The sequence below is a fragment of the Sceloporus undulatus genome, chromosome 2, assembly GCF_019175285.1.
Source record: "Sceloporus undulatus isolate JIND9_A2432 ecotype Alabama chromosome 2, SceUnd_v1.1, whole genome shotgun sequence".
NCBI classification, from domain to species: Eukaryota; Metazoa; Chordata; class Lepidosauria; order Squamata; family Phrynosomatidae; genus Sceloporus; species Sceloporus undulatus.
The window spans coordinates 219333527-219358014 of NC_056523.1; the positions used below are offsets into that span (position 1 = coordinate 219333527).

Genomic DNA, 24488 nt, shown 5'->3' on the forward strand with positions numbered 1-24488 from the left:
TCAAACCATTTGACTATACCATACTGGCTCTCTCTCTCTCTCACACACACACACCCGCACCATTGTTTTAAATGTTTATTTGGGGGAAATTTCATCACATTCCTCCCCACCCTGGTTTATTTTAGACCCAGCAGGGAGTTTTTTCAAAAACAGAACTTGGCTTGAAAAAAGTCCTCTCCTGGGCCAAAAGCAAGAAGGTGCTTTAAACTTGAGAGTGCACATTATTAATATTTCCAATTAAAATGTATAAAATCGGGGCTTTATGAAATGAGTATGGTCCTCTAAGGTTCAGAATGGGTTCTGCCTTGTTTGGTCTCAGGTGACTGCCTTCACCTATATATTTAGTGTACTGTTTAGTGGTAATAATAATAATAATAATAACAATAATAATATGTTTTATTTATATGTCCCGCTTCTCCCAGAGGATCGAAGCGGGATTACAGCAGAATATAAAACAACAAAACAATATACAATTACAGTTAAAAATACAATTATCCATGATATCTATAATAATTATTAAAAACAATTTATAAAAATAATATATATCTACAAAACATACAATGTGCCAGTCCTAATTGGGGTCTTACTCAATTTCTATGGAGGGATAGACTTTATAAAGAGTTGGGAGGGTATGCTAATTGGAAGAGGCCTTTCCAGATTAACCATCCCGGCTCAGGTTCCCTGATTCCCTCATTCCTCCCGTGGCCCCATCTTAGTGATGGTTGAGGATCAACAGAGGGATATCAGGGTTTTTAGTTTTTAATTGTTGTTTTTATGCTTTGATATTGTGTTTTTAATATGTTATACTGTTTAATACTGTCTTAAGGGGGGGAGGGATAAAGTGTTTTTAATTGTTGTATTTTATATTTTACTGTTGTCAACCGCCCGGATTGGTTTCCCATAGGGCGGTATACAAATTATTATTATTATTATTATTATTATTATTATTATTATTATTAAGATAAGTTTTTAACGCCTTCTTAAAGGTTTCCACATAGGGATGCAGCGTATCTCTTCTGGGAGGTTATTGCAATGTGTGGGGGCTGTAGCCAAGAATGTTCTATGGTGGGTAGAAATTAATCTCACCCTAGGGTGCTCAAGTATGAGCTTACCTGTTGTTCTGAGGGTGCAGATTATGTAAGGAGAGGCGTTCCTTCAAGTAACTCGAGCCCAAGCCATGTAGGGCTTTAAAGGAGCAGTCTGGTAAGGACGCTCGGGAGCGATAGAGTCTATTACCCCGGTAAGGATGTTATTCCAGTTATATACCAGGGTGTCGACAGAATCGCTATCATTCCCAGTCATAACTCCCTCTAGGGCTTCTTGGAACCTTTTGGGTTCCATCAGCCTTCGAGGGCGGACCATTCTAATAGGTCCTCCACCCCCGAGGGGTTTTTGGGTTGTGGCCTTGAGTCCTACCTTGACCAGAAAATGGTCCGTCCATGACAGGGGAGAAATATCATTTACTTCCACCCACGGATGTTCTCAGTCCATACTAAAGACCACATTGAGTGTATTACCAGCACAATGTGTTGAACCCTGGACCAATTGGGACAGGATGAGCCGGCCTCGAAGGGGATGTTGAGGTCCTCAGGACAAGAAGCCTGGGGGACTCCAACACCAGCTCCAAGACCAGCTGTGTCAGCTCGGCCAGGGAGTCTGTTAGGCTACGAGGTGGACAGTAGACCAACAGAATCCCCGGACTGTCCTTGGCCTTTAGGGTCAGGTAAATACACTCGATGTGTCTCAGTTTTGAGACCGGGTTCCTGGTCAAAGTGATGTCACTTTTATGGACTATAGCCACACCTCCCCCTTGCCCACCTTCCCTAACCTGCTCCTTAACTGTATAACCGGCCAGGAGAGTTTTAGCCCAGATCACACAGCTATCTTCCCCTGGCCAAGTCTCAGTAATGCAAGCTAGGTTATGCAGAATATAAGTTCCCATTGCTTCCCCCCCCCCCCCCCCCCCCCCCGCCACCTTATACCAAAAATGGGGAATCAATTTCAGCTCAAGGGAAGAATCACTTGGAGTTCACATAGCTAAAAATACCAGCACAATTTAACAAAGCTACTTAGGTTTAGTTACTGAGGGTAACTAAACCTTAGGAGAGGAATTTCAGCCTTTTAGACTGGAAAATGCCCTATTCTAAAGCTGGAAAATTTGCAAGAATAGTATCATCTGAGGAACACTAAAGGGCTGAATTTAGACTCCAAGAAGACCACATTCAATCCCAGAGCCTAAAGTTCACTTCCTTGAACATTGGTGATATTTTTGAGAAGGCAAGGGCAGCTTTGGGAGGGGGAAAATACAGAGGCAAGTAATGACGGAAGAATGCTTAATCTTATCTCCATCTGTTATTTTTCTATTATTGTCCCACACCAACATTCCCAAATTCCATCATCTTCTTCAGAAACTGATGTACTGAGAACTATCCCCCCTGTTTTGTTTTCTTTCCTAGAGAAGAAGACTTCACAAAGACTATGTACCCACCTCTAGATCCTGCCAGTGCCTGTGAGCTTCCCGGTTCTGATCATAAAAAAGTTGACCTCATCTGTGACTCTATGAGAGCAGCCATGGAGAACATCAATGCTCCTAAGTACTGATAGACCCATGATTATAGGCTTGATATATTTGAGTATATGAAAGTTGGTTTTCAGTGTTTCATCAATGTTTTTAGTGCAACCAAAAACAGACTCTAGGATGACTCTTAAAAGAGAAAGCAGCTTCAGAACAGGAGTTGTGAGGAAAGAGAAAATAAGTTAACACCTTTCCCCACCCCACCCACCTCAAAAATTCTAGGAATGTAGGTTCAGAATGATAAGCTTCTGCACCAAGAAGTGGGAATTATTCCCTGATTTCTTCCTCAGTGCCTGTAGGTTATGTTTATTCTGGATATTAGCAAGACTTCTGCTTTTAGTGAAATTTTAGTGACAACTTCATCTTAAGTAAAAATTTTGTCATGAAAAAAATGAGAAAGTATTCAGAGTCTCCAGCTTTTAACTTTTCTCATTGACTTCTTTAGATACTGCTTGTCTATACTGACCTGTCATGTGAAAAAGAGTCCTCCAGAACTGGAAATTGTCCTGCAGAGAATCCGTGAACTTAGAGGTACAGTATTGGTTTTGGACTGATTTAAAGCCAATTGTGGGGCAGGAGAATTTTGGCAGCATCCATATATACCTTTGGAAGCCATGTTCACTTCTTATTTACCCTCCAGTCTCTTATTTTCTAGCTCTTTCCAGTCTTTTCCCCACTAAATTATGAGGATATAAAACTTATTTAGTTCTAAATAAAGCTAACATATCAGTCCTGAAATTGGTACCAAATATCAGATTCTGTGTTTTAGTAATGAACATTTGAATCATGCAGCCCCCATTTATTTTCAATTTAGTTTTAAATCATGTTTGGATGACCAGTCCTCAGGAATGCTATAGTTGTGAATTCTTGCACTGGCAGGGGTTGAACTGGATGGCCAATGTGTCATACAACCGTGGCTAGTGTATCCATACAGTATTTGTTTCATAAATATGTGATGATACTACTGAGCTTTTGAACAAGAATGCCTGTATTTCTGGAAGATTTTACCAATTCATCATTTAGCTGAAGGATCTCATCCACAATTGCTTTTGCAAGTGAAGGCTGGCTTTTTTTTAAAGTATTGGTTTTAACTACAGAACAAGCGCCAGCAACAGTTGGATCCATTAGTGCGGAAGAAGCTCTGAAGTACTTACTGTACTTGGTGGATGTCAGTGAATTGTATGACCATTCACTGGGAACATATGACTTCGATTTAGTTATCATGGTTGCTGAGAAGTCTCAGAAGGTAATTTATCACATTCCCTGTAGTTCATATCTCATTTACTGATCTGTTGTAGCTGCTTAAATAAATGTATTAGAATTAGCAATATGTCCAAGAGTTACTGCCACCACTCAAATTTCCTTAGCATTCATAAACAAGACAGGCTATCCATTCTTGCAAATCCCATCACAGTGCCTGTTTTCCTTCTTTCCTGTAACTGTCCTCCCAACTCTTTTTGCTCATGCTGCCATTTAATCAGACTGTTGATAGTGTCCCATGTCTCTCCTGGGTGCATGAGTGAGAGTTCATGAAGTTGTCATCTCAGAAGGAAAGTAATAGCATAATCAAAAAGCATGTGTGTCTTCACACCCAACAAGAAAAAAAATGGTAGTGTGGGCTGAAAAACAGAGGTTTAGGGAAGAAAAGAAAGATTGGTGCAGAGGACCGCATCAAAGAAAATGAACATAACTACAGGAATTGCTAAAAATGGCACTGAAGTCCCTACATCAGTATGGACTTTGGTTTCAGTTCAGGTCTAGGTTGTTGTACCTTTCAAGGGCTGTAATTCCACTGATATAAAAAAAATACACAAGCTGTTATGAGTTTATTATGTTGTTTGGTATACTGAATGATTTTAATTTTATTTACAGGATCCTAAGGAGTATCTCCCATTTTTAAACAAACTTAAGAAAATGGAAAGCAATTACCAGCGATATTCTATAGACAAATATCTGAAGAGGTACCCAAAGGCACTCCATCACCTCAGTAAATGTGGTAGGTACATTGGAAATCTTGAGGGAAAAGGTGCCATCTTATTTCTTCTGGTAGCACTGTGAGAATATTGTTGAAAATAAAAATGTTACATTTTCTGGCATAACAAGGGGGCCATGCTGATCTCCATTCAGGAGGCAGTTTTCTTGGCTGGGTGCCACAATGTAGAACAGCTTGAAATTTAACACCAGCATAAAGGTTAACAAAAACTGGATGTAATCCAACCAAGTCTGTTTCTTTAGTGAAAGATAACTAAATTAGGAGATCATACTCAGTGAACAAAATGCAATTGCTAGTCCCAGTTAGAGTTAGGAATCAGTAGGATCCACACAACTGTTGACTTGACATATCCTAATGATTCTCTCTAGTTGGGAATGACAATTGAATTTAGTAAAATAGTTATATTCAGATATATGCATGTGTTGACATGATGACTGAACCAAGGTCATAAAGTTTATAAGCCAGTGCCAAACCAGGATATTTCAAACCAGGGTTTGACACTAGTTTGCAAACAGCTTGTGCATAGTGGGGATTGTTGTTACATTTTCAGTCACAAATGACTGACCAACCACATGTATCTGAGGAAATAGACCCAGTCGACAACATCTTTCGCTCACTTAAGGCCAAAACAGATGGCCAAAGAAAGCCCACTTTCAGGTGTCATCGGAGCATGGCATTTACATGCCACATGCTCCAGTGACGCCCAGAAGCTGGCCAGATGTGAGTGGCTTCAAGACACACTAGCAGCACAGCATTTACACACTGCATGCCACCGGAGCATCTTGGAACTACCCTGGGGCTGTGGTGGGGCTGGGAAAGGCAGTTCTTTCCCAGCCCAAATAGGAGCAGATCATTTCCGCTCCTATTTGGGCCAAGTTCAAAGTGGATTGGGGCCACGGCATATGTTTGTTGTAGACCCAATCCAACTTCGGCAGGAGTAGCTTCAGCAGGAGCAGCTTCTTGCCAGTCTGTTCTAGCCCTGCTTATCAGAGGTGCTGTAAAATCGCTCTGCATGCTTACCAACAGTTAAGGCCACTTCTCTGTATCAAAAAGCTGCAGCAGCATCATGAAGCTAATAGACATTTAAGTCAAATTCTGAGCCGAAAAGAAAGACAAATAAGCAGCACTAGACTATGGCTAGCCTGTTGTATTCATGGAAACACATTATGTGGGATTATAACTATGATGAGCATAAATAATAGTTTGATTTGAATCCTAATTTGAACCAATACTGTTGGGTTTTCTTCACCTTTACTCTGAATACTGTGTTTAATGGACACTGAACTGGGAATGAATATACTAAAAGCTATATTTTGGAATGCTTGAAACAATAGCTTGTTTCCCATCTAAGAATTAAAATTTGTAAACTTAGTGTGAGGCAGTTTAAATGTTCTGCATTGGCATCAGCAGTACCCTCGCCAAACTTCATTCTTATAAGTCCAGGCTTGTGGCTTGTGAGAGTATGGGCAGTGATTTACATTTTCTTTATCACAAGACAGTGTGTTTTGTTTTGTTTTCTATCAGGACCAGACCATTTTTCAGAGTTCCTGAACTTGGTGGTGGATCAAAACTTATATAAAGAAGCCCTGAAACTGTACCTGCCAGATAGTCAAGAATACAAGGTATACAAGGAGCTTATCCTCATAGCCTGAATTGATTTTTATTTTTAAGTGTATACTTGTGAGGAAGGACAACCCCACTGCAAGTTAATGCTTACTTGACCCCTAAGTAGAAAGCCAGGTTGTCTGCAAAGAATTTGCATGGCACTTTGCAAATAAAGTCACTCACTTCTGTTTCGACTTGTATGCTGCAGTTAATGCATGTAACCTTGGCTCTTGTTTGTCCAGTGTTAATGGATACCTTTCAGTTTGTGCAGCCTGGTGATGTGGACAAGATCCTTGGAGAGGATAGAGCCACCACATGTGTGCTAGACCCTTGACCTTCCTGGTTTATCAGACAGGCCAGAGGTGGACTGGTGGAATGGGTGAATGGAGTAGTCAATGCCTCACTACAACCAAGCAGCATTCCATTTGCCTAAAGGAGGCAGTAGTGAGGTCTTTGTTTAAAAGGAATCCCTCTATAATGGCTAATTATCAGCCAGTGTCCAACCTACTATTTTAGGGCAAGTTACTGGAGCAGGTGGTAGCCTAGCAGCTCCAGGAGTTTCTGGATGAAATGGATTATCTAGATCAATTCCAATCTGGTTTCAGACCTGACTAAGCTTTGATTGCCTTAGTGGATAATCTACACTCTATTATTTATTATATTACTCTATAATATATAACTGTGTTGATTCTGCTGGACCTCTCAGTGGCTTTCGATATCATTATCCATGATATCCTTCTGGGCCACTTTGCTGGAATGGGACTTGGAGGTACTGTGTTTTATATTGGTTCTGTAATACCCCCAGAAGGTGGTGCTGGGGGGAGGGGCTCCTGTTTGGCCCCCCACCATTGGCCTGTTTTGTCCCCCATTGCTATTTAACATATATATGAAACCTCTGAGAGAGGTTAACCAGAGTTTTGGGGTACATTGCCATCAGTATGTGGATGATACACAACTCTGCTACTCCTTTCCACCCCAATCCAGGAAGGGTGCCCTGGTCCTAAACCAGTGTCTGTTATCAGTAATGGACTGAATGTGGACAAACAATTTGAAGCTTAATCCAGAAAAGATTAGTTGGTTAGTTGGAAGACAGATCAAGTTACGTTCCATTTGGACTAATGTAACACACTCTACTTGGGGCTGCCTTCGAAGAGTATTCGGAAACTTCAGTTGGTCTAGAGAGCTGCACTATCTCCCTGCATGAGCTGGCCCAGGCTCTGAGATCAGGAGAGGTACTTCTCTCAGTCCCACCACCTTCACAAACATGGTTGGTGAGGGCATGAGAGAGGGAAAACAGGGAGGACCGAATGGCCTCCTCCTTATTGTCCTTCTGGTGGCAGACTAAACCCTTTTTATTCAGACAGGCTTTTAAAACAGAATATTTTAAAATAATGGGCTAAGGAGAGGCTGTATTGTTTAAACTGAACTGCTTTAAATAGCTTTTTCTAACTTTTTAATTATATGTTATTCTTTTATTATGTTTGACTGATTTTAATAGTGTAAATAGTTTTATTTTGTTTTAATGCTCTCTTTTTGTATGTTTTTAATTGTATTGTTTGTTTAAACTGTGAGTTGCTTTGAGTCTCAATTTTTTGGGGAAAGAAGAATATAAATAAATATAAATAGGATAATTTGCTCCTTGAGGATAATAGTAAATTGTGCCATTTCCCTTCCTGTGTGATTTCTAGGATGTATCAGAAGAGATTTGGCCACGAATTCTAAATGCCTCTTCCTAAAATGGAAATCCCAGGATTCACTAGGATGATGCTATGGCAGTTATAGTGGAATCATACCACTATAATTGTTTAGTGTGAAAGGTCCACTGTATTAATGAACTCATCTTCTGAAGCAGTGATTGGGAATTGGTTGCTCTATAGATTCCTTCATGTTAACTCAACCAATTTATGTTTACTTTCAATATCTGTGAAAACATCTGCCTGAGCAAAATGCACCCTTTTCATGTTAGATAAATGTCTTTGTAAATATCGTGTAGACTGTCAGCTATGCCTATGGGGAATACTTGATGCAGAAGCATCTTGCTGAGGAGGCTGGGCTGATCTTCTTCCGTTGTGGTGCCTTTGAGAAAGCACTGGATGCCTTTCAGATAAGTGGAAACTGGCAGCAAGCCCTCTGTACGGCAGCTGAACTTTGTTATCCAGAAGATAAGCTGGCCAGCCTGGCAAGGAGCATTGCAGGTGAGCTTCACATATAAAATCTCTTCTTCAAGCTCTGGGCTCTTCTCACAGTTTGGCAAAATGAATGGATGTGTGTCTCAATTATCTTTTTACAGGTTATAACTTGCTTCTTAGAATTATAGAATCATATAGTTGAAAGAGACCACAAGGGCCACCCAGTCCAATCCCCTGCCATGCAGGAAATCTCAGTCAAAGCATCCCCGACAGATGGCCATCTAGCCTCTGCTTAATGACCTCTAAAGAAAGAGATTCCACTACACCCCAAGGGAGTTTGTTCCACTGTCAAACAGCCCTTACTGTCAGGAAGTTCCTCCTTATGTCGAGGTGGAATCTCTTTTCCTGTAGCTTGCATCCATTGCTCCAGGTCCTAGTCTCTGGAGCAGCAGAAAACAAGCTTGCTCCCTCCTCAACATGACATCCCTTCAAATATTTAAACAGAGCTATCATATCACCCCTTAACCTTCTCTTCTCCAGGCTAAACATACCCAGCTCCCTAAGTCGTTCCTCATAGGACATGGTTTCCAGACCCTTCACCATTTTAGTCGCCCTCCTTTGGACACGCTCCAGTTTCTCAATGTCCTTTTTGAATTGTGGTGCCCAGAACTGGACACAATATTCCAGGTGGGACCATAGAAGAACATCCAGTATAAATAGGATAATAATATTTATTTAGCACTGTTGATGTGGAATAATTTAACAAGAACAAGAAAAAAAAGACAGGATCAAGTTCCAAGAAACTTACAATCTAAATTGTAGAAGGAGAATTATGGGAGAGGCATGAGGAGATGAGTACAGTCGGTCCTCCATATCCACATTCTGTATCCATGGATTCAACCATCCATAGCTTGAAAATATTTTTAAAACATATAAATTCCAAAAGGCAATCCTTGATTTTATCATTTTAAATAAGAGACACCATTTTACATGCCACTGTATTTAATAGTACTTGAGCATCCACCAATTTTAGTATACATGGGGGTCCTGGAACCAAACCCCAGGGGATACCAAGAACTCACTGTATTAACAAGTGCATTGACAGGGTACAGGCTAAGTAAGATAAGGCATAACAAAGTCACATTTCAAAAGCAGCAGAACATTTGACAATAATGCCATAAAAACTGGTAAAACATACTGCTACTTTTTAGAGGCATGTTTTTACTCTTTATGCCTCTATTAAAGTAAAATAACTTATTTAAATGGGTGATTAATGGTTATAACAGTCTTGTGTAACTTGTAGCAAGTTACATAATGGATTACTTTTAAAAAATAATTTCCCACACTAGTGAAAAGGCTTCATTTGTGCAGGCTCCTGTCCTCATATGAAGAGCCATCCAGGTTCAGACAGTGGCTTGTCTAGTTCAGACTTTCTGCTGGTCAGTTACCCATTAGTTGCCCATCAGAAATGCATAAGGAGGCAATAGCCCTTGGCTACTATTGCTTTCCACTAACTGGTTTTCAGAAACAGACTACCTCTGAACTCTTCTTGTTCTTCACTATCATTGGAATAGAAACTGAGGTTACTATGGGTACTTTGGATTCAGGATGGGGCCTTCTGGAATATTTGTTACTTTTATTCAGAAAGAGCTTGAAATAGACTCAGGGGTCATACTCTGGGCTCAACAATTGAACCAGTTCTCAGACAACAACAGGAGCTTTTATTCTGGTTTCGTTAATTAAAAACAGGGCATTTATGTCCTGTGTGGTCCTGTTTCTGTCACTGACTTCTTGTATCTTTCTAATCTTCTTGTACCTCACCTGTATCCAGTCTCCATATCCTTTCTTTCAATTCTGCCTCCTCCTAAATTTTCAGCAAGCCTCCTTCTCTCGTCATGCCTGAATAGTCAAACAAAGAATTGATTTATGCAGATTAAATGTATGCAGTGCTTTAGTTTGCATAAATCTGTGCAGAGACAGTGCGGTTGCCATGGTGCAGAATTTATGTGGCTTGACAGCGAGGACACAGCCCCTGTTACAGAGGATATCATGGTGTATATCTTTGGCTATTTAGCCAGGTAACGAGAAAAAATGAAGGAATTAAATCCCTGCTTTTAATGCGACCATGCCTGTCCTCAGGGTTGGTTTCTTAATAGGATGTGTGGGTGTGGGGTTGTATGTAAAGTGGGAAACAGAACACACAGTACATCAACATGACATACATGGAGAGTTTATTTCATCGGGTGAAGGAAGGATTCTCTTTTAGTCTTTCTTTCTAAACATTGAAAACTCTTATGTGGGGATGCAGGAATAGGATCTATATAGGAATTGAAATATTGGTTTTTGTATGGGGAGGGGAACTCAGTGTTGATATTTGTAGTTTTAATACTGAATGAAAAAATTTACATATAAAAACTGAATACTCTGCCTTTTTTCAGGAAGGTTTACTGAAAAACAGAAGTATGCTGATGCAGCTATACTCCTGGAACAATATGTGCAGGTATATCCCTCTGCTTTTTTCTCCCATCATGTCCTGTTGCTTCCCAACCAAATTTGGGTCCTTGTACCTTTGTCTTTCTTGTGGCATCTGTCTGGGTTGTAGCAAGAGGGCAGCCAACTATCAATCAGTGGGCTGAATTACAACCAAATTGTAAATGAAGTATATGAGAATCTTTCCCACAGTTCAATTCATCTTCAGGTTGTAATGCCATGAAGATATTCTACACATTGTTAGATTTTGTCATATAGATAATGCTCAAGCTACATCTGAGTCTATACTCTTCAAAATGGTTATGCCTTTGTAATTTTATGACACCAATTTTAGCATGAGATGGCTCATCCATGAGAGGGCATCTATCTGTTTGTGTAGCAAGCTCTATGGCCAACTTCTGTTCTATCTAAGTAGAGTGACTGCTGAGAATAACAAAGATGGCAATTGCTGCTGTAAACATTGAAAATCAGCAGTGGAAATTGGGTGAAACCTAAAACTTATTTACTTTTCTGTTTGTATAATTTGGTTTATCACTATGCCATGGCTCTCAGCTGGGCATGTGAACAGACTTCTTTTGACAGCACTTTGGATGAGGTGATATTAAAACCAGGGTGGGAAATCTTTGAACCTCCAGATGTTTTGACTCGCAACTCCCATGTGGGAGTTGTAATCTAAAATGTCCAGAGGGCCAAAGGTTTCCCAACCCTACTTTGAAAAATACAGGCAGTCCAGTGGAGTTGATAAGACATGTTGTTGTTCTTGCACTGCATAATGTTAGTCATTGTGGTGTATCCCATTATGGAAACATGCACATGACACAGAGGTTGGTATTCCCGCCCTCCTTCTGCAGAACCCAACACACACCTCCAACTTACTGAAACCCCCTGTATGGCCATTCCCCACTTTGTGGGGAGCCGTCAGGGTCATAGAATGTATCCTCATAGCCAGATACAAAATGGTGAAATCAACACTGAGATTTGCTGGTGTCCTCTGGAGGTCTAAGAACTGCTGTCATCATTTTGTGTCTGGCTATGGGCTAGTGTGGTGTAGTGGCTTGATCACTGGACTACAACTCTGGAGACCAGGATTCAATTCCCAGCTCAGCCATAGAATCCACTGGTAGACCTTGAGCAAGTCTCGTGCTCTCATCCTCAGGGGAAGGCAATAGCAAACCTCCTCTTAATAAATCTTGCCAGGAAAGCCCCTTGATAGGTTCACCTTAGGGCTGCCATAAGTCAAAAACAACTTGGAGTCACACAACAACAAATGAGGACATAGCCAGATGCTCCTGCAATCCTGCCTGCTCCCCACAGGCCATTTGGTGGATGGACTTCTGAGGCTGTTCAGTAAGTTGGTGGGGTGGCATATGGTTCAGCCTAGTATAGGTCTGCATGTGGACCTTTTGTTGTTGTTGTTGTTGTTGTTGTTGTTATTGTTGTCATCATCATCATCTATATAGCACCATTGATTACATGACACTTTACAACAGAATTAACCATTTAAAACTGCTTCAATATAAAATACTAAAATACAATACTAAAATGAAATAGCAAAATACAACAGTAATCTACAATAGAAAAAAAGCTACACAAACACAATTATACCAATGATTATACAAACAATCAATTATTGTAAAAATATGGAGCATTATATATTATACTACACTACACTGAGCCATACAGGATTGCAGGAGGTGCACATGGCTGTAGACATCGACTTGCCCCTCAGAATAGGAAAGGGGAGGCTCTTATTAAGGTGCCACCTTCATGACCTCATGCACATTATCCTGTGTGTACTGTGGTGCCTCTTGCACCTGATGCTGAAGGCTCATGGGTATGTGAGCTTGCCTGTAGGCTTGCAATTCAAGCATAACATCTTGAGTATCAGGCAAGGGTTGCTCCTGATGCTTCAAATTTACACTGTTACCAGCAAAGAGGACAGTACTTTTAACCTTCCTTTCTTGTTGTGGGCCTCTGAGGGTGATGCTTGATAGTTCTCAGAATGACAGTGAATGCTTTGTTTCCCCTGTTGCAGGATTATGAAGAAGCCATCTTGCTCCTCCTGGAAGGATCTGCCTGGGATGAAGCCTTGAGATTAGTAAGGTTTTTAAAATCACCAAACCCTTTTCATTATCTACCATTATTTGTCACTAGATAAACCAATTTTTTGTAAGCAACTTTAAGATCCTTGTGGGGAAAAGGCAGGTTGGAAAATAAATAATAAATAAGGAAATAAAACAATAATTTTGTTGGATGTTATCTTTTCCTTATCCTTTTCCCTTCTCCAGATTTACAAATATAATAGGAACGATGTCCTGGAGACCAATTTCAAACCATCTCTGCTGGAAGGTATGATTCTCCTTATTTGGTGAAAGCTAGGGTGCTTTCAGACATATGGATCCTACGTGACTAGAGGTCTAAGATTAAGACGTTTGTGTTTACTTTTAGAGATGTACGGTTAAGATGTGTACAAATATATTGACAGGCTTTGGCTCAGTGTGCAGAAATCACATGTGGTACAGTTTGTTCTGGATTGTATCACTTCCAACTGTAAGGGGAGAGTTCTGTGTTTGAATACTTCTGCTGTAGAAAACAATCCTTCCTACATATAAAGAAGTTAGCACATCAGAGAGAAGACTAGCACTCTGATTCCTGATGTACCTAATTTAGACTTTTAATGCATTTAGGTATTTCTCTTGTTGCCATGTGGGAGAATTTAAGTTGACAACCTACACAAAGCTTAGTCGAAGGCTTTCATGGCCGGCACCCATAGTTTTTTGTGGGTTTTTCGGGCTATGTGGCCATGTTCTAGCAGTTTCTTTCTGACGTTTCGCCAGCATCTGTGGCTGCACAAAGCTTGCTTGTATGATACTCTCAGCCCTCTGTATCCATGGATTCCTTATCCACGGATGCAACCATCCATGGCTTGAAAATGTTAAAAAAAATACATACACATACACACACTACAACTAAAAAACCTTGATTTTGCCTTTTTGTATCAGGGACACCATTTTACTATGCCATTATATTTAATGGGACTTGAGCATCCACAGATTTTAGTATCCACAGGAGTCCTGGAATCAAACTCCAGCAGATACCAAGGGCCCACTGTACTTTCTACTTGATTTTGGTTTTAAAGATTATTTCCTTGCTTAGACAGAGTTTTGAATGTGCTCACTTCAATTTTACTGCTTGCCACTTTTCCTATTCCTATTCCCATCTAGTCCAGAAAAATCATTTGATGTTCCTGGAGACTCAGAAGGCAGCATTTTCTCGCCATCGTAAGCGCCTCTCTGTGGTTCGAGAGCTGAAGCAGCAAGCCCAAAATGAGCTTCTGGGTATGTAATAGATTAATCTTGTTTTATATCACTAATCAGTAGACAGTCCCTGGTCAAAGCAGTGCTTTGAGATCAATTGGAGGCCTATGTTCTTGTCTGAACTAATTCATGGAATAGAAAGTAGCTGCTACCATGACAGTGATATGCTATCCTATGCCAAGCGCTGGGAAGAAATAATACAGAAAAGGACCACTATTAATTTCACAATGTTCTTGCAAACTTCCCATAAGTATGTCGCTGGCCACTGTGTGAAATAGGATGCTAGACTATGGTGTCTTTGTTCTGGTAGAGCATGGCTCCTTTTTGTTCTACTGAAATTGAACATGGGAGATCTAGGTTCAGACAGCAACTCTCAGTTTAACTTTATTTGAGGTTCACTTGCTTAGTAACCTTGGAAGGTCACTTTTTGTCACTTGGTTTGGGTCCTTAATTAGGGGATCTGGAACAGCAGTTATTAACTAGCTGTAAAAACTGTTACAGCAATATAGTTCCAGAGGGAGAGTGATTTGGGATGAAAGATAGGAAGTCTTTTCTTTCTTCTTCCTGCTGATACAGGCAATTGGCTTTTGCAGATTTCGAAGGAACAAATTGTCCAGAATCGGACCTCTTCTCTGATGCCAGCAGTTTGGTGACAGCTAGTGACATGAGTTCAAAATACACTCATAGTAATTCAAGAATATCTGCGTATGTACTATGTTTTCCCTTACCTTTTCACCAGCTTGGCTGCTGTTCTTAAGTCAAAAGAATTCGAATTACAGTTATACTAATTCATCTCCAATACAGAGGCAATGTCTGGCTCTCTTCCTCTGCCTCTGATGATCTGCATCAGGACACTGATGCAAAAGAGGGCAATGAAACAGGTTCCTCTTACTTTATCCCCTAGAAGGTTTGATTCAAGCATGCGTCCATCTCCCAGACTAGTGATGCCAAAGAAAATACAGAAGATGAGTAATCTTTACCTACATTTCTCTAGATGAGATGCTCTTACCCTACTCTAACCTCCCCCCAGTTCTTGCCCTCTGGATGTTGAACGTAGACTATAATGTCTAGTATTCCTAACCACTTATAAAGCTGGTGGGATCTGTTGGGAGATGAAGTGAAAAACCTCTGGAGGGTGCCAGGCTGGGAAAGGCTAGCTCATCCTGTATCTAGGAGTTCAGTTTTCAAAGATGGGGGGAAATGTAGAAGTCTGTACTGTGCTGATGACTGCCAGGTCTACATAAAAATAGACAATGGTGAGGGGTGGGCTGGGGCTGGTAAAGAGCTGCATACAATTCACACAAAGTGGTCATTTTCACTGAGTTAGCAAACCTGTCAGGCTGCAGATGGATTCACATGAGGGAATGCTTCTGCTGACCAAAGCAAAAGTACCTACAACCAGACTCTCTGCACATAGAAAATGAGCTTATTGAGGAAACAGTTCTGTCTTCTTCATAAACTGCTAATTTTCTGCCTTCTGATTTTCTACTCTTTTTTTTCTATGGAACAACATTCTCCTGGGTGAAATCTCACTTGTCATCAGAAGTGGGAACAGGCCCAGGGAAGATTTTTTTCAGTAATCCAACTTGGATTTCTGCATTACAGCAGTATGCTTTATATAAAACACTCTGTGCTTCAGTTAGTCCAAAATATTCCTATTAACTAACTGAGGGTGGCTGGTATTGTGTCATGTCAGTGCTTTGTTTGCCATACTGCCATACTGGATTCCAAATTGTTTCAGGGCATAAATAAGTGTGTCGGAATAGGTCTTTTAAAGCTCTAAATGGCTAAATATCCAAAATAGAGATGGGAAACGTGCGGCCACCTCCTATGAGACTCTAGTTGCCATTAGCCCCAGGCAGCCAGCCCAGGGGTGAGGGATGATGGGAGTAGTAGTTCTTCAACTACTGGAGAATCACAAGCTTCCCAGTTCTGATATATCAGAATGTCAATTCTCATGAGAAATTAAGCAAAAAGGCTTTCTCAGTTATTGCACCCATTTGTAAAATGTCCTCCTTGTCTATGGTATCCTTTTGGTACCAGAAAAAGGTTTTTCTCTTCTCCAAGTCATTTTAGATTGTTGTTATGGTGATTTATATTTTCTGAGGTCTTCAAAAACTTTCTTCTTTTTAAATTGTTTTAATCTGATTTAGTGTATGAACCAAGGCACCTAATAAATTATCAATTTACTGGGTTTATCACCTCAGTGAGAACTTTATCTAGGTACATTAAAAGAATTGGTAACAAGACCAAGCACTCTAAATCTACCCTTTCACTGTATGGTTCCCTCTTACCACCTCAGCACCATCAGTACCACAGCTAGCTTTGTGGCTATCTTTGTGACATGGTGTTTCATCTGTTGTAGTCGCTCATCTAAGAACCGTCGCAAGGCAGAGCGCAAGAAACACAGCCTGAAGGAAGGGAGTCCCTTAGAGGATGTTGCTCTCCTGGAGGTTTTAGGGGAAATAGTTAGGCGTATCGACAGTCTTAAAGGTGAGTCATGGAATATCTCAGAAGCTTGTGCAAGGGGATCAGGGGGTTGTATAAAAAGATCTTGGAATCACATGCAACAACCTGCTCTTTGCCCACCACACCCTAAATACTAAATCCACATATCCAAAAGTGATTAAAAGTAAAGTTTGATAGGGACATACAAAAAATTCAAACATGCCCAAGTGCATCTGTCATCTCACTATTAGACAATTTTGATTTTAAAATACTCATAAGCTATCAGGTAAAATATAAAAACTTGACATAGGCTGAATGCTGAAGTTGCAAACTTGCTCTTTGCCATTGCTTTCCATATCCACTGGTGAAGAGCACCCCAGCTTGAAAATTGTAGTACTTTCTGTTAAAATAATTATATTCACTGAGCAGCTGCTGCTGTTCCTCTTCTTTAGATCATTTTAGTTTGCCTTCATTACTAAACAGTAATTAAGCCCATACCACACCTCAAAAAAAAAAATCTATGGTGGAGTGCTAGAAGTATAAACCATAGGTCAGTGTCAGTGGAGAAAACCCTGAATATGACTTATCCAGCAACTTTCCAATTTCATGTATTTTAGTTATTAAGGAATTTTTGTAAAATAGGTGATAAATCTTGTCATTTGTTCCCAAAGTCTTTGAAACATCTGAACATCAGATGTTGGGAGCGGGTTTATATTTTACTGAGCAGTAAGGGTAGAAAGCTGCCTGAACTTTTCTTTCTTGCCTTCATTAAACAAAAAATGGCTTATTTGTTTGAAAGGAATGCTTAACATTCATAGAGAGGTCTGGAATTGGGACAAAGGCTACTTTGTGCTGAAACAAGTGACCATGGCACTGAAAAGAGACAGGTGCACATTATGCCTACGCCTAAGAGGAAGGAGGTTTTTTTTGCCTTATTGTCATGCTGAGACTGGAGAGCAAAGCTGCAGGTGTGTATTACTCCATAGTTTAAAAGTTGCATTTAGGATGGATTTCTTTAATTTCTTCCCAAGGGGAGGTACACAGCCTTTTAAAGTATCTAGTCCTCTTTGGCTATGATGGACAAGCCCAGGAGTTGCAGCAAGCTTTTGAAGACATCCTTCAACTGACACAGAACTCCGTCCTTGAAATCTGGAGCCCAAACCTGCAGCAGATTCCAGCCAGCCCAGTAAGAACTGGTTTTTAAAATCTGTCTTCTGTTTTGATGTTTTCTGTTAAGAGATTGAGCTAGATTTGGGGTGTTCCCAATCTCTCCTGACTTTGTTTGGTCCTTGCTCCTGGAATCCAGTAAGGAGGAGAAATCCTCATTGTGATCTCTGGTCATTGACTGGAGAGATTCCTTTGCACGTTTCTACTGCTTATGTTCATGATGTTGAGCCTAATGTATTCAGCCAGGATTTACAGAAGCCAGCTGAGTGCACAGCCAGCTTTGCTTCTCCTCTCCTGGGGAACAAGCAGAACAGAAGCTGTATTCTAACATATCCTTTAAGCACTGTCTTAGTATATTTTAGTCCTCCTCCCCATTCATTGTAACACAGGCTCTTGATCTGGAATCTAGCCCAAGGTGCCATGTAATTCTGGTGCATTTTGCCCCAGATGTGGGGTAAATACTGGAATTATATTGACCCTTACTTTGATAGCAGCATGTCAGAGCTACATCTGGTAACAGGTATCAGTATGGGGATTGAACTATGGGGTATTGTGAGCAGCACTAGATCTGGATGATGTTACAACAGGGATGAGAATAATGGGCCCTCCAGATGTTACTTTCCTTGAGCTCTAGCCAGCACTGCCAGTGGTGAAAAATGCTGGGAGTTGTGGTTCCACGACATCTGGAAGGCCTCGTGATTCCCCATCTATTCTTGATAGACATCTGTACTGGAAATCTCATTTACCCATTTGCACCTGTAACTCAGTAATTTTTTTAAAGAGAATGCTGCAATATCTAAAGCAACAATGAAAAACTTGTGGGCTTCCAGATGTTGAATTCCACCCTCTGTAATTCCTGAGCATCAGCAGTACTGGCTGAAACTGACAGGAGTTAAAGTTCAACATCATCAGGAAGACTACATGTTCCCTACCCCTGCTCTGAAGATACCTGCTGCTCCCTAGATAAGACTGTCTTCCAGCAGGTATACTTGTAAGTAGGTACTGGGATTTGAAGAGAAGACAGTGAAGCAAAGCAGTCCTGTTTCACTTCTGAATCACAGTGCGGGAATATGTCAAGATCTTTCATTCTGCAATATGACAACTACTTTATTATTATTATTAACCTTTATTTATAAAGCACTGTAAATTTACACAGCGCTTTACATACAATCTTTTTAATTGGACGGTTCCCTGCTCTCAGGCTTACAATCTAAAAAGACACGACACAGAAGGAGAAGGGAATGGTGGTGGGGAAGGGGTCTGTCTACCTGGTAAAAATGTCAGGAAGCATTGCAAGATGCAAGCTATCTGGTGAAATGTTCTAATTTTACTATTATTGATAGACAAACATATTTCCTTATGCCAGTTCTTGCTGTTTTAGATCCTGGGTCCCAATTCAACTGCAAATAGCATTAGTGCTGCCTACAGTCAACAGAAAATGATGACTCCTGTAGCACAAGGTGAGTGAGAAAAATACATGCACTGCACAATACACACAGTGGCTGTCATCCTGTAAATGATATATGCAAGTATAAATTGCACTATGCATACAGAGTGGGGTTTTTTCAGTGAGCAATGGTCCTATCCAGGTGGTATAAGCAGAGTTGCAGTGAGGGACTTCTTACACATGGAGTAGCTTGCAAATTCAGGCTGCTTCTGTGCATTGTGCATTGAAAGTGCAAATTGGCAATTGAGACACATATATTGTGGTATTCAGTATAAGAGTTGTATAATGTATCTCCACCAGCAGATAATTCTGCCATGGTGAAGTATTGTAGGATCTCAGCCTAAGACTGTATCTAGTATTTGTTTACAGGGAGAAATGTTGAAAGGCGGTGGGGAAAAAAAAGACTCCGGATGCATCTGCACTGCAGAAATAATGCAGTTTGAAACACTTTAATTGCCATGGCTCAATGCTATGGAATCCTAGGATTTGTAATTTGTTGTGGTACCAGAGCTCTCTGACAGAGAAGGCTAACTATCTCCAAATCTCAGAATTCCATAGCATTGAGCCATGATCTCTAAATTGGTGTCAAACTGCATTATTTCTGCAGCACAGCTTTCTCCATTACAGATAGATTGATTCAATAAAGGAAGCCACTACCTTAAATTTGCAAGACCCGAGCAGGGCTGTTTATAACTGAGGCTCTTGGAAGTCTTTCATTCACAGGGTTACTGCAAGTTGAACCCAATGTGATGGCAAACAACAAATATTTCTATATTCACTCCAACTATGAAGGTTTGATTGTTTCTTTTTTGTTATGTTTTTCATAGTATACAAAAATTCTACATATGTCCTGATATATCTGTTACTTGCTTATTCATTCTTGTCTGCCCATTGCACAATTAAAATTATTTCTTATTTTGTTTCTCCCCTCATAGATCCTGAATTCTTTATACCTCCCAAATTCAACAAAAACATTCAGTGGAAATTGAACCTTCTCCAGTAATACAGATGTATTCATTATTGATGGATTGAGGATCCGCATTTAAACAAATATTTCCTCTCATGCTGAAACAAGTGTTTTCCCATGATTGTGCAGATGACTGATCATGTCTCCTGAAGTGACAAGGGATGGACAGGCCCAAACCAAGCACAGACTAACATTACTGTATATATCTGATTATGTCTTTCCTTAGTCTTTCCCACAGTACTGCCTGGATAACCAGTAACTGCTTAAGCATACCAGTGACAAACTAAACAAACAATTTTGATGATTTTTCAACTATTTTCATTATGTTGTCTCAAAACAACATTTTTGCTCTTTGGGCCCCTTTTTGCCAGTTCATAACATAAATGACCAAGTAGAGCAAATGTGGATAGCATTTTCTTTTAAATGTACATAGCTTAGGTAATACTGGATACTAGTTAACCTGTATGGTGAAGGCAAGTTGTCCATGCCATTGTATTTAAAAAAAAACCTCTTGAACCCAGTCTTCAAGACAATATAGATAGACATTAAATGTATCAGCTGCGTATCTGATTATGGATCTTAAAATACTATGTTTTCACAAAATGAGTATTGATGGAAACTATCTCACAACCAAGGGAAATTAATAAAAAGTTGTTTTCCTCTGGCTCTATCTGACATTTCATCATGTTGTTCTTCATGAACAAATTCATCTTAATACATAGCAATGCTTAGAATCGCTTCTCATTTTTAGAAATGCCAACAGTGTAAACTCTGCATAGAGCTAATGAGCCATTCAAGCACTTCACTTATTCCTGGAAATTTAGTGGAGAAAGTGAATTCCCAACCCAAACCCCTGAAATGCATGAAATAGATTTTGCCAGTAGCATTGTACTTGTTCTAACAGTCATGCCGGCAGCAAAGTGGCTACAAACCATACACCTGTTTGTGCCTAGAAAGAATGAACCAAAGCACAGTATGGAAGTTATTTTTTAAAAGGAAATTATCTTGGTCAATCGGTACACTGTTTTTAAAATCCACATTATTTTACTCAAAATTAAATTATGCTGCTCATTACTAATGCATTTGTTTTTAAACACATGTCCAATGTCCACCACTTTAAAAATTTAACACTTGAACAATGAGTAAATTTTGTTATGTATGTATGTGCCTTCAAGTCGCCTGTCAGTTTATGGTGACCCCATCAATTTCATAGGGTTTTCTTTTCAGAGGTGGTTTCCTATTCTTCTTCCCCCATAATATTTATTTTTGAACGTGCATTTCTGACTACATCACAGAACTTAACAGCACAGTCTTAGAACTAAAGAAAAAAAGACTATGTACTTTCTGTGAAGTTAGGCAGCATTTCCCAGTTTGCTGCAAATTAGGGTCAGAACTGTTTTTCTGGGGACATACTTCAAACTTGTACTGAGGAAGACACATACAAGTACTTGACATGTGAGGTTTCTTCTCTGCAGTTGTGAGATAAGTCTCATTCATAGTGCCTTCAAGATCATCTATGCCTCTTTACCTAATCAGTCACAGCCCAGGGACTGAAGTATGCAGTCTGGACAACAGTGATAGTTGTCCCTAAAAGGAATCCACAAGGTTGTATGGTTCAATCTATTTGCATGTTCCTGACTGGAACAGAGAAAGGCATCCCTAAAAGGAACACAAAAGGTTGCATGATTGAATCTATTTGCATGTTCCTCTGATTTCATAAGTGAAAAGGTTCCTTACATATGTGAAAACAAGTCTTATTTAATATCCCTGCCTGGGAAAGAGATGAGCCTTTTCCAAACAGCTTGTATTGGTTCTGCTGAATCATTATGCCTCATGTGCCATGCAGTAATGGGGCAAATAACATGGCTACAGGTTTAGTGTCCATTGTACATAACTCTAAAATCCAAAATACCCCAAATTCAAATAGTCCATATGAGTGGCTGCAATAATGGCGCTTTACAGAGCGCCCAAAAAGGGCGCTCTGCCGGCGCCCGTGGTTGCTGTGCCAGGGAACCACAGTGGACAAACTGTGCGATTCCCTGGCGCAGCAAAAAGAACTCACAAAAAGCAGGTTCTTTTGTACATGCTCAGCATGTACTAGGGTTAGGGGCGTCCAGAAAGGATGCCCCTTCCTAACCCTAGTACGTGCCGAGCACGTACTTTTTGGTGGTGTGGAACCCGCCAATGACACCTTTTCTTTCTGATGGTTCAATGTACACAAACGTTGGTTCATGTGCAAAATGATTAAAAATATATTGTGTACAGTAAGCCCTTCCTATCCACATATCCAGAAACAACTTGGTTTTTCAATTTTATATAAGAGGCACCATTTTAGTATGACATAATGGGATGTCAGCATCCATGAATTTTGGTAACCATGGGGATCCTGGAACCAAATCCCAGTGGATACCAAGGGACCACTGTATAAAATTACTTTCAGGCTATGTGTATACAAAACATTTTTAAAAATTCATATTTAGCCTTGGGTCCCATCTCCAAGCTATCTCAATATGTAGATGCAAATATTCCAAGATCCAAAATACTTCTGGTGCCAAGTATTTCAGGTAAGGGGGACTCAACCTGTACTCACCTTTGGAAATAGTGCTTCATGTTATCTCTGCTACCCTTCCTGCTGTTCTGCTTACAAGACAGAAGGGCAACCTGACCCTACCCATGTTCACTGCAATAAAATCCCATGTCTCAAGTGAGAGTAATAATGCAATCTAATATGTCTATTCAAATGTTATTCCTATTTATTTAAATGAGGGTTAGTCCATGAAAGGTATTGGTAAAGGATAATCTGATAGAAAGGTCTTACCCATTTACCACTTTGTTCTCTTTTCTGTCTGTCCCTTACAACAAGCAATGGAAAACCACTTTGCTAACATTGTGCAGCTACAACTAGGAGCTTTTAATAGAGGGAGAACAGCAAGTAAACCATTCATCAGTGTTCACAGACCAAGTAATATTCTGGCGAGTACAAGGGGGAAAGAAAGTGTGAAACTTCTTTGATTAGTCTGGATCCAGCTGAGCAGATTTTGGCTAAAAGGAACAGACTCAGTCACTTCAGGAGCTCAGAAACATTTCCTGTAGATGTAAAAAGGACCTCGTTCTTCGTATTCTCTCCTGTGAACCCAGAGCTGTTGGAACGCTTTGAGGGATGCCAGGATGGAGCCTCCGGTCCATACTGATGTTTTCCTTTCAGGCGAAGCGGATGAAATGGGATTATCATTTGGACACATTCGAACCAGCTCTCTCTGGAAGCGGTCAGCAAAGCCCTTGATCATGGTACAGCCCCCACACAACAAGATGTTGCTCATCAGGTTCTTTTTGAGGGCGACATCACATTTATTCAGAGAAGTCATGGTCAAAAGAGGAAGCCCCAGCTGCTGGGAGTTTATCAAGGAGGGTTTGAAGAGCATTTCGGTACACATGAACCTCTCTTTGCCAAGAATGATGGTCTGCCCATCAGGTAGTTCATACTCAATCTCATGCTTCCTGGAAGGCAGAGACGAGTCCTGTGGAAAATCCAGTGAAGTGAAGCAATAGTTCTCTTTGATATCTTCCAAGACATGCCAGTGTTTCTCTGTGAACAATTTTACAGATTCATTTAATAGCTTCATCAAATACTGAGTGACATCCCATCCAGCATAGTCTACCCTTTCTGTAATGCTAGGCATAGTATAGCCTTCATAAATAGGAACCACATAGGAGACACCATGGCCGCTCTCCACGACAAGACCTGATGTCTTTCCATAGGAATACATTGACAGTCTAGACTGGTAAGCAATGTGCATGGCAGGGGTGCCAAAGGTTTCGAAGAGCATTTCTGCATATTTTTCTCGGTTGGTGGTAGGGCTCAGTGGAGGATCTGATACCAGAACTGCATGTTCCTCAGGCCGAATCCTCATCTCCTTATGGAAAAGATATTCCCATACATCCTGAATGGAATCCCAGTCCACTATTATTCCATGTCTCAAAGGGTTGACAAGCTTCAAGGGTATTGTTGCATCTTGAAGTTCTTTACCAACAAAGGTTTCCTTCCTGTTATCTCCTGTTTTCGCAGTTTCCTGGAAATGCTTACCTACAGTAGATGAGACCACATGGGCTGGCTTAGGTTCTCCTGCAAAACCACATTTACAGTAGCCAGTACCAATATCTATGACAACAGCTCTAGTTTCTTTCACTATCCTCCTTGGAGCTGATTCCTTTTCCTCTCTGTGCTTGGTGCTGCTCCTAGCTACTGTTCCTCTCTTTGATGGTGCAGAGACAGAACTTGAACTTCCTCTACTTGACATTTTCTTTCCTGGTTCTTCTTTGTGTCCATTCTCTATGTGCTGACCATTTCAA

General features: G+C 40.4%; 2 protein-coding genes across 3 annotated transcripts in view; one reads left to right on the forward strand and one right to left on the reverse strand.

Annotated features, from left to right (window-relative positions):
* ELP1 (elongator acetyltransferase complex subunit 1) overlaps positions 1 to 20808 on the forward strand; it is a 52042-nt gene extending 31234 nt beyond the window's left edge. For both annotated transcript variants that reach the window (XM_042448917.1, XM_042448916.1), the window contains 15 exons: positions 2457 to 2594; positions 3021 to 3106; positions 3673 to 3821; positions 4448 to 4571; positions 6093 to 6190; positions 8167 to 8368; positions 10741 to 10802; positions 12828 to 12890; positions 13081 to 13141; positions 14017 to 14130; positions 14703 to 14814; positions 16475 to 16602; positions 17589 to 17743; positions 19106 to 19184; positions 20107 to 20808. In XM_042448917.1, the coding sequence (XP_042304851.1) occupies positions 2457 to 2594; positions 3021 to 3106; positions 3673 to 3821; positions 4448 to 4571; positions 6093 to 6190; positions 8167 to 8368; positions 10741 to 10802; positions 12828 to 12890; positions 13081 to 13141; positions 14017 to 14130; positions 14703 to 14814; positions 16475 to 16602; positions 17589 to 17743; positions 19106 to 19184; positions 20107 to 20174 (1639 nt within the window). In that variant the 3' untranslated portion in view covers positions 20175 to 20808. The remainder of the gene's footprint in view (positions 1 to 2456; positions 2595 to 3020; positions 3107 to 3672; positions 3822 to 4447; positions 4572 to 6092; positions 6191 to 8166; positions 8369 to 10740; positions 10803 to 12827; positions 12891 to 13080; positions 13142 to 14016; positions 14131 to 14702; positions 14815 to 16474; positions 16603 to 17588; positions 17744 to 19105; positions 19185 to 20106) is intronic.
* Positions 20809 to 22659: 1851 nt separating this feature from the next.
* On the reverse strand, positions 22660 to 24436 carry ACTL7A (actin like 7A). Its single transcript, XM_042448919.1, has one exon. It carries the CDS (start codon positions 24434 to 24436, stop codon positions 23213 to 23215), a length of 1224 nt encoding a protein of 407 aa, XP_042304853.1. The 3' UTR covers positions 22660 to 23212.
* Positions 24437 to 24488: the final 52 nt, after the last annotated feature.

What these genes read in the sequence shown, in the direction of transcription:
- ACTL7A (XM_042448919.1), bottom strand. Translation starts at nt 24,436, where the DNA reads ATGTCAAGTAGAGGAAGTTCAAGTTCTGTCTCTGCACCATCAAAGAGA.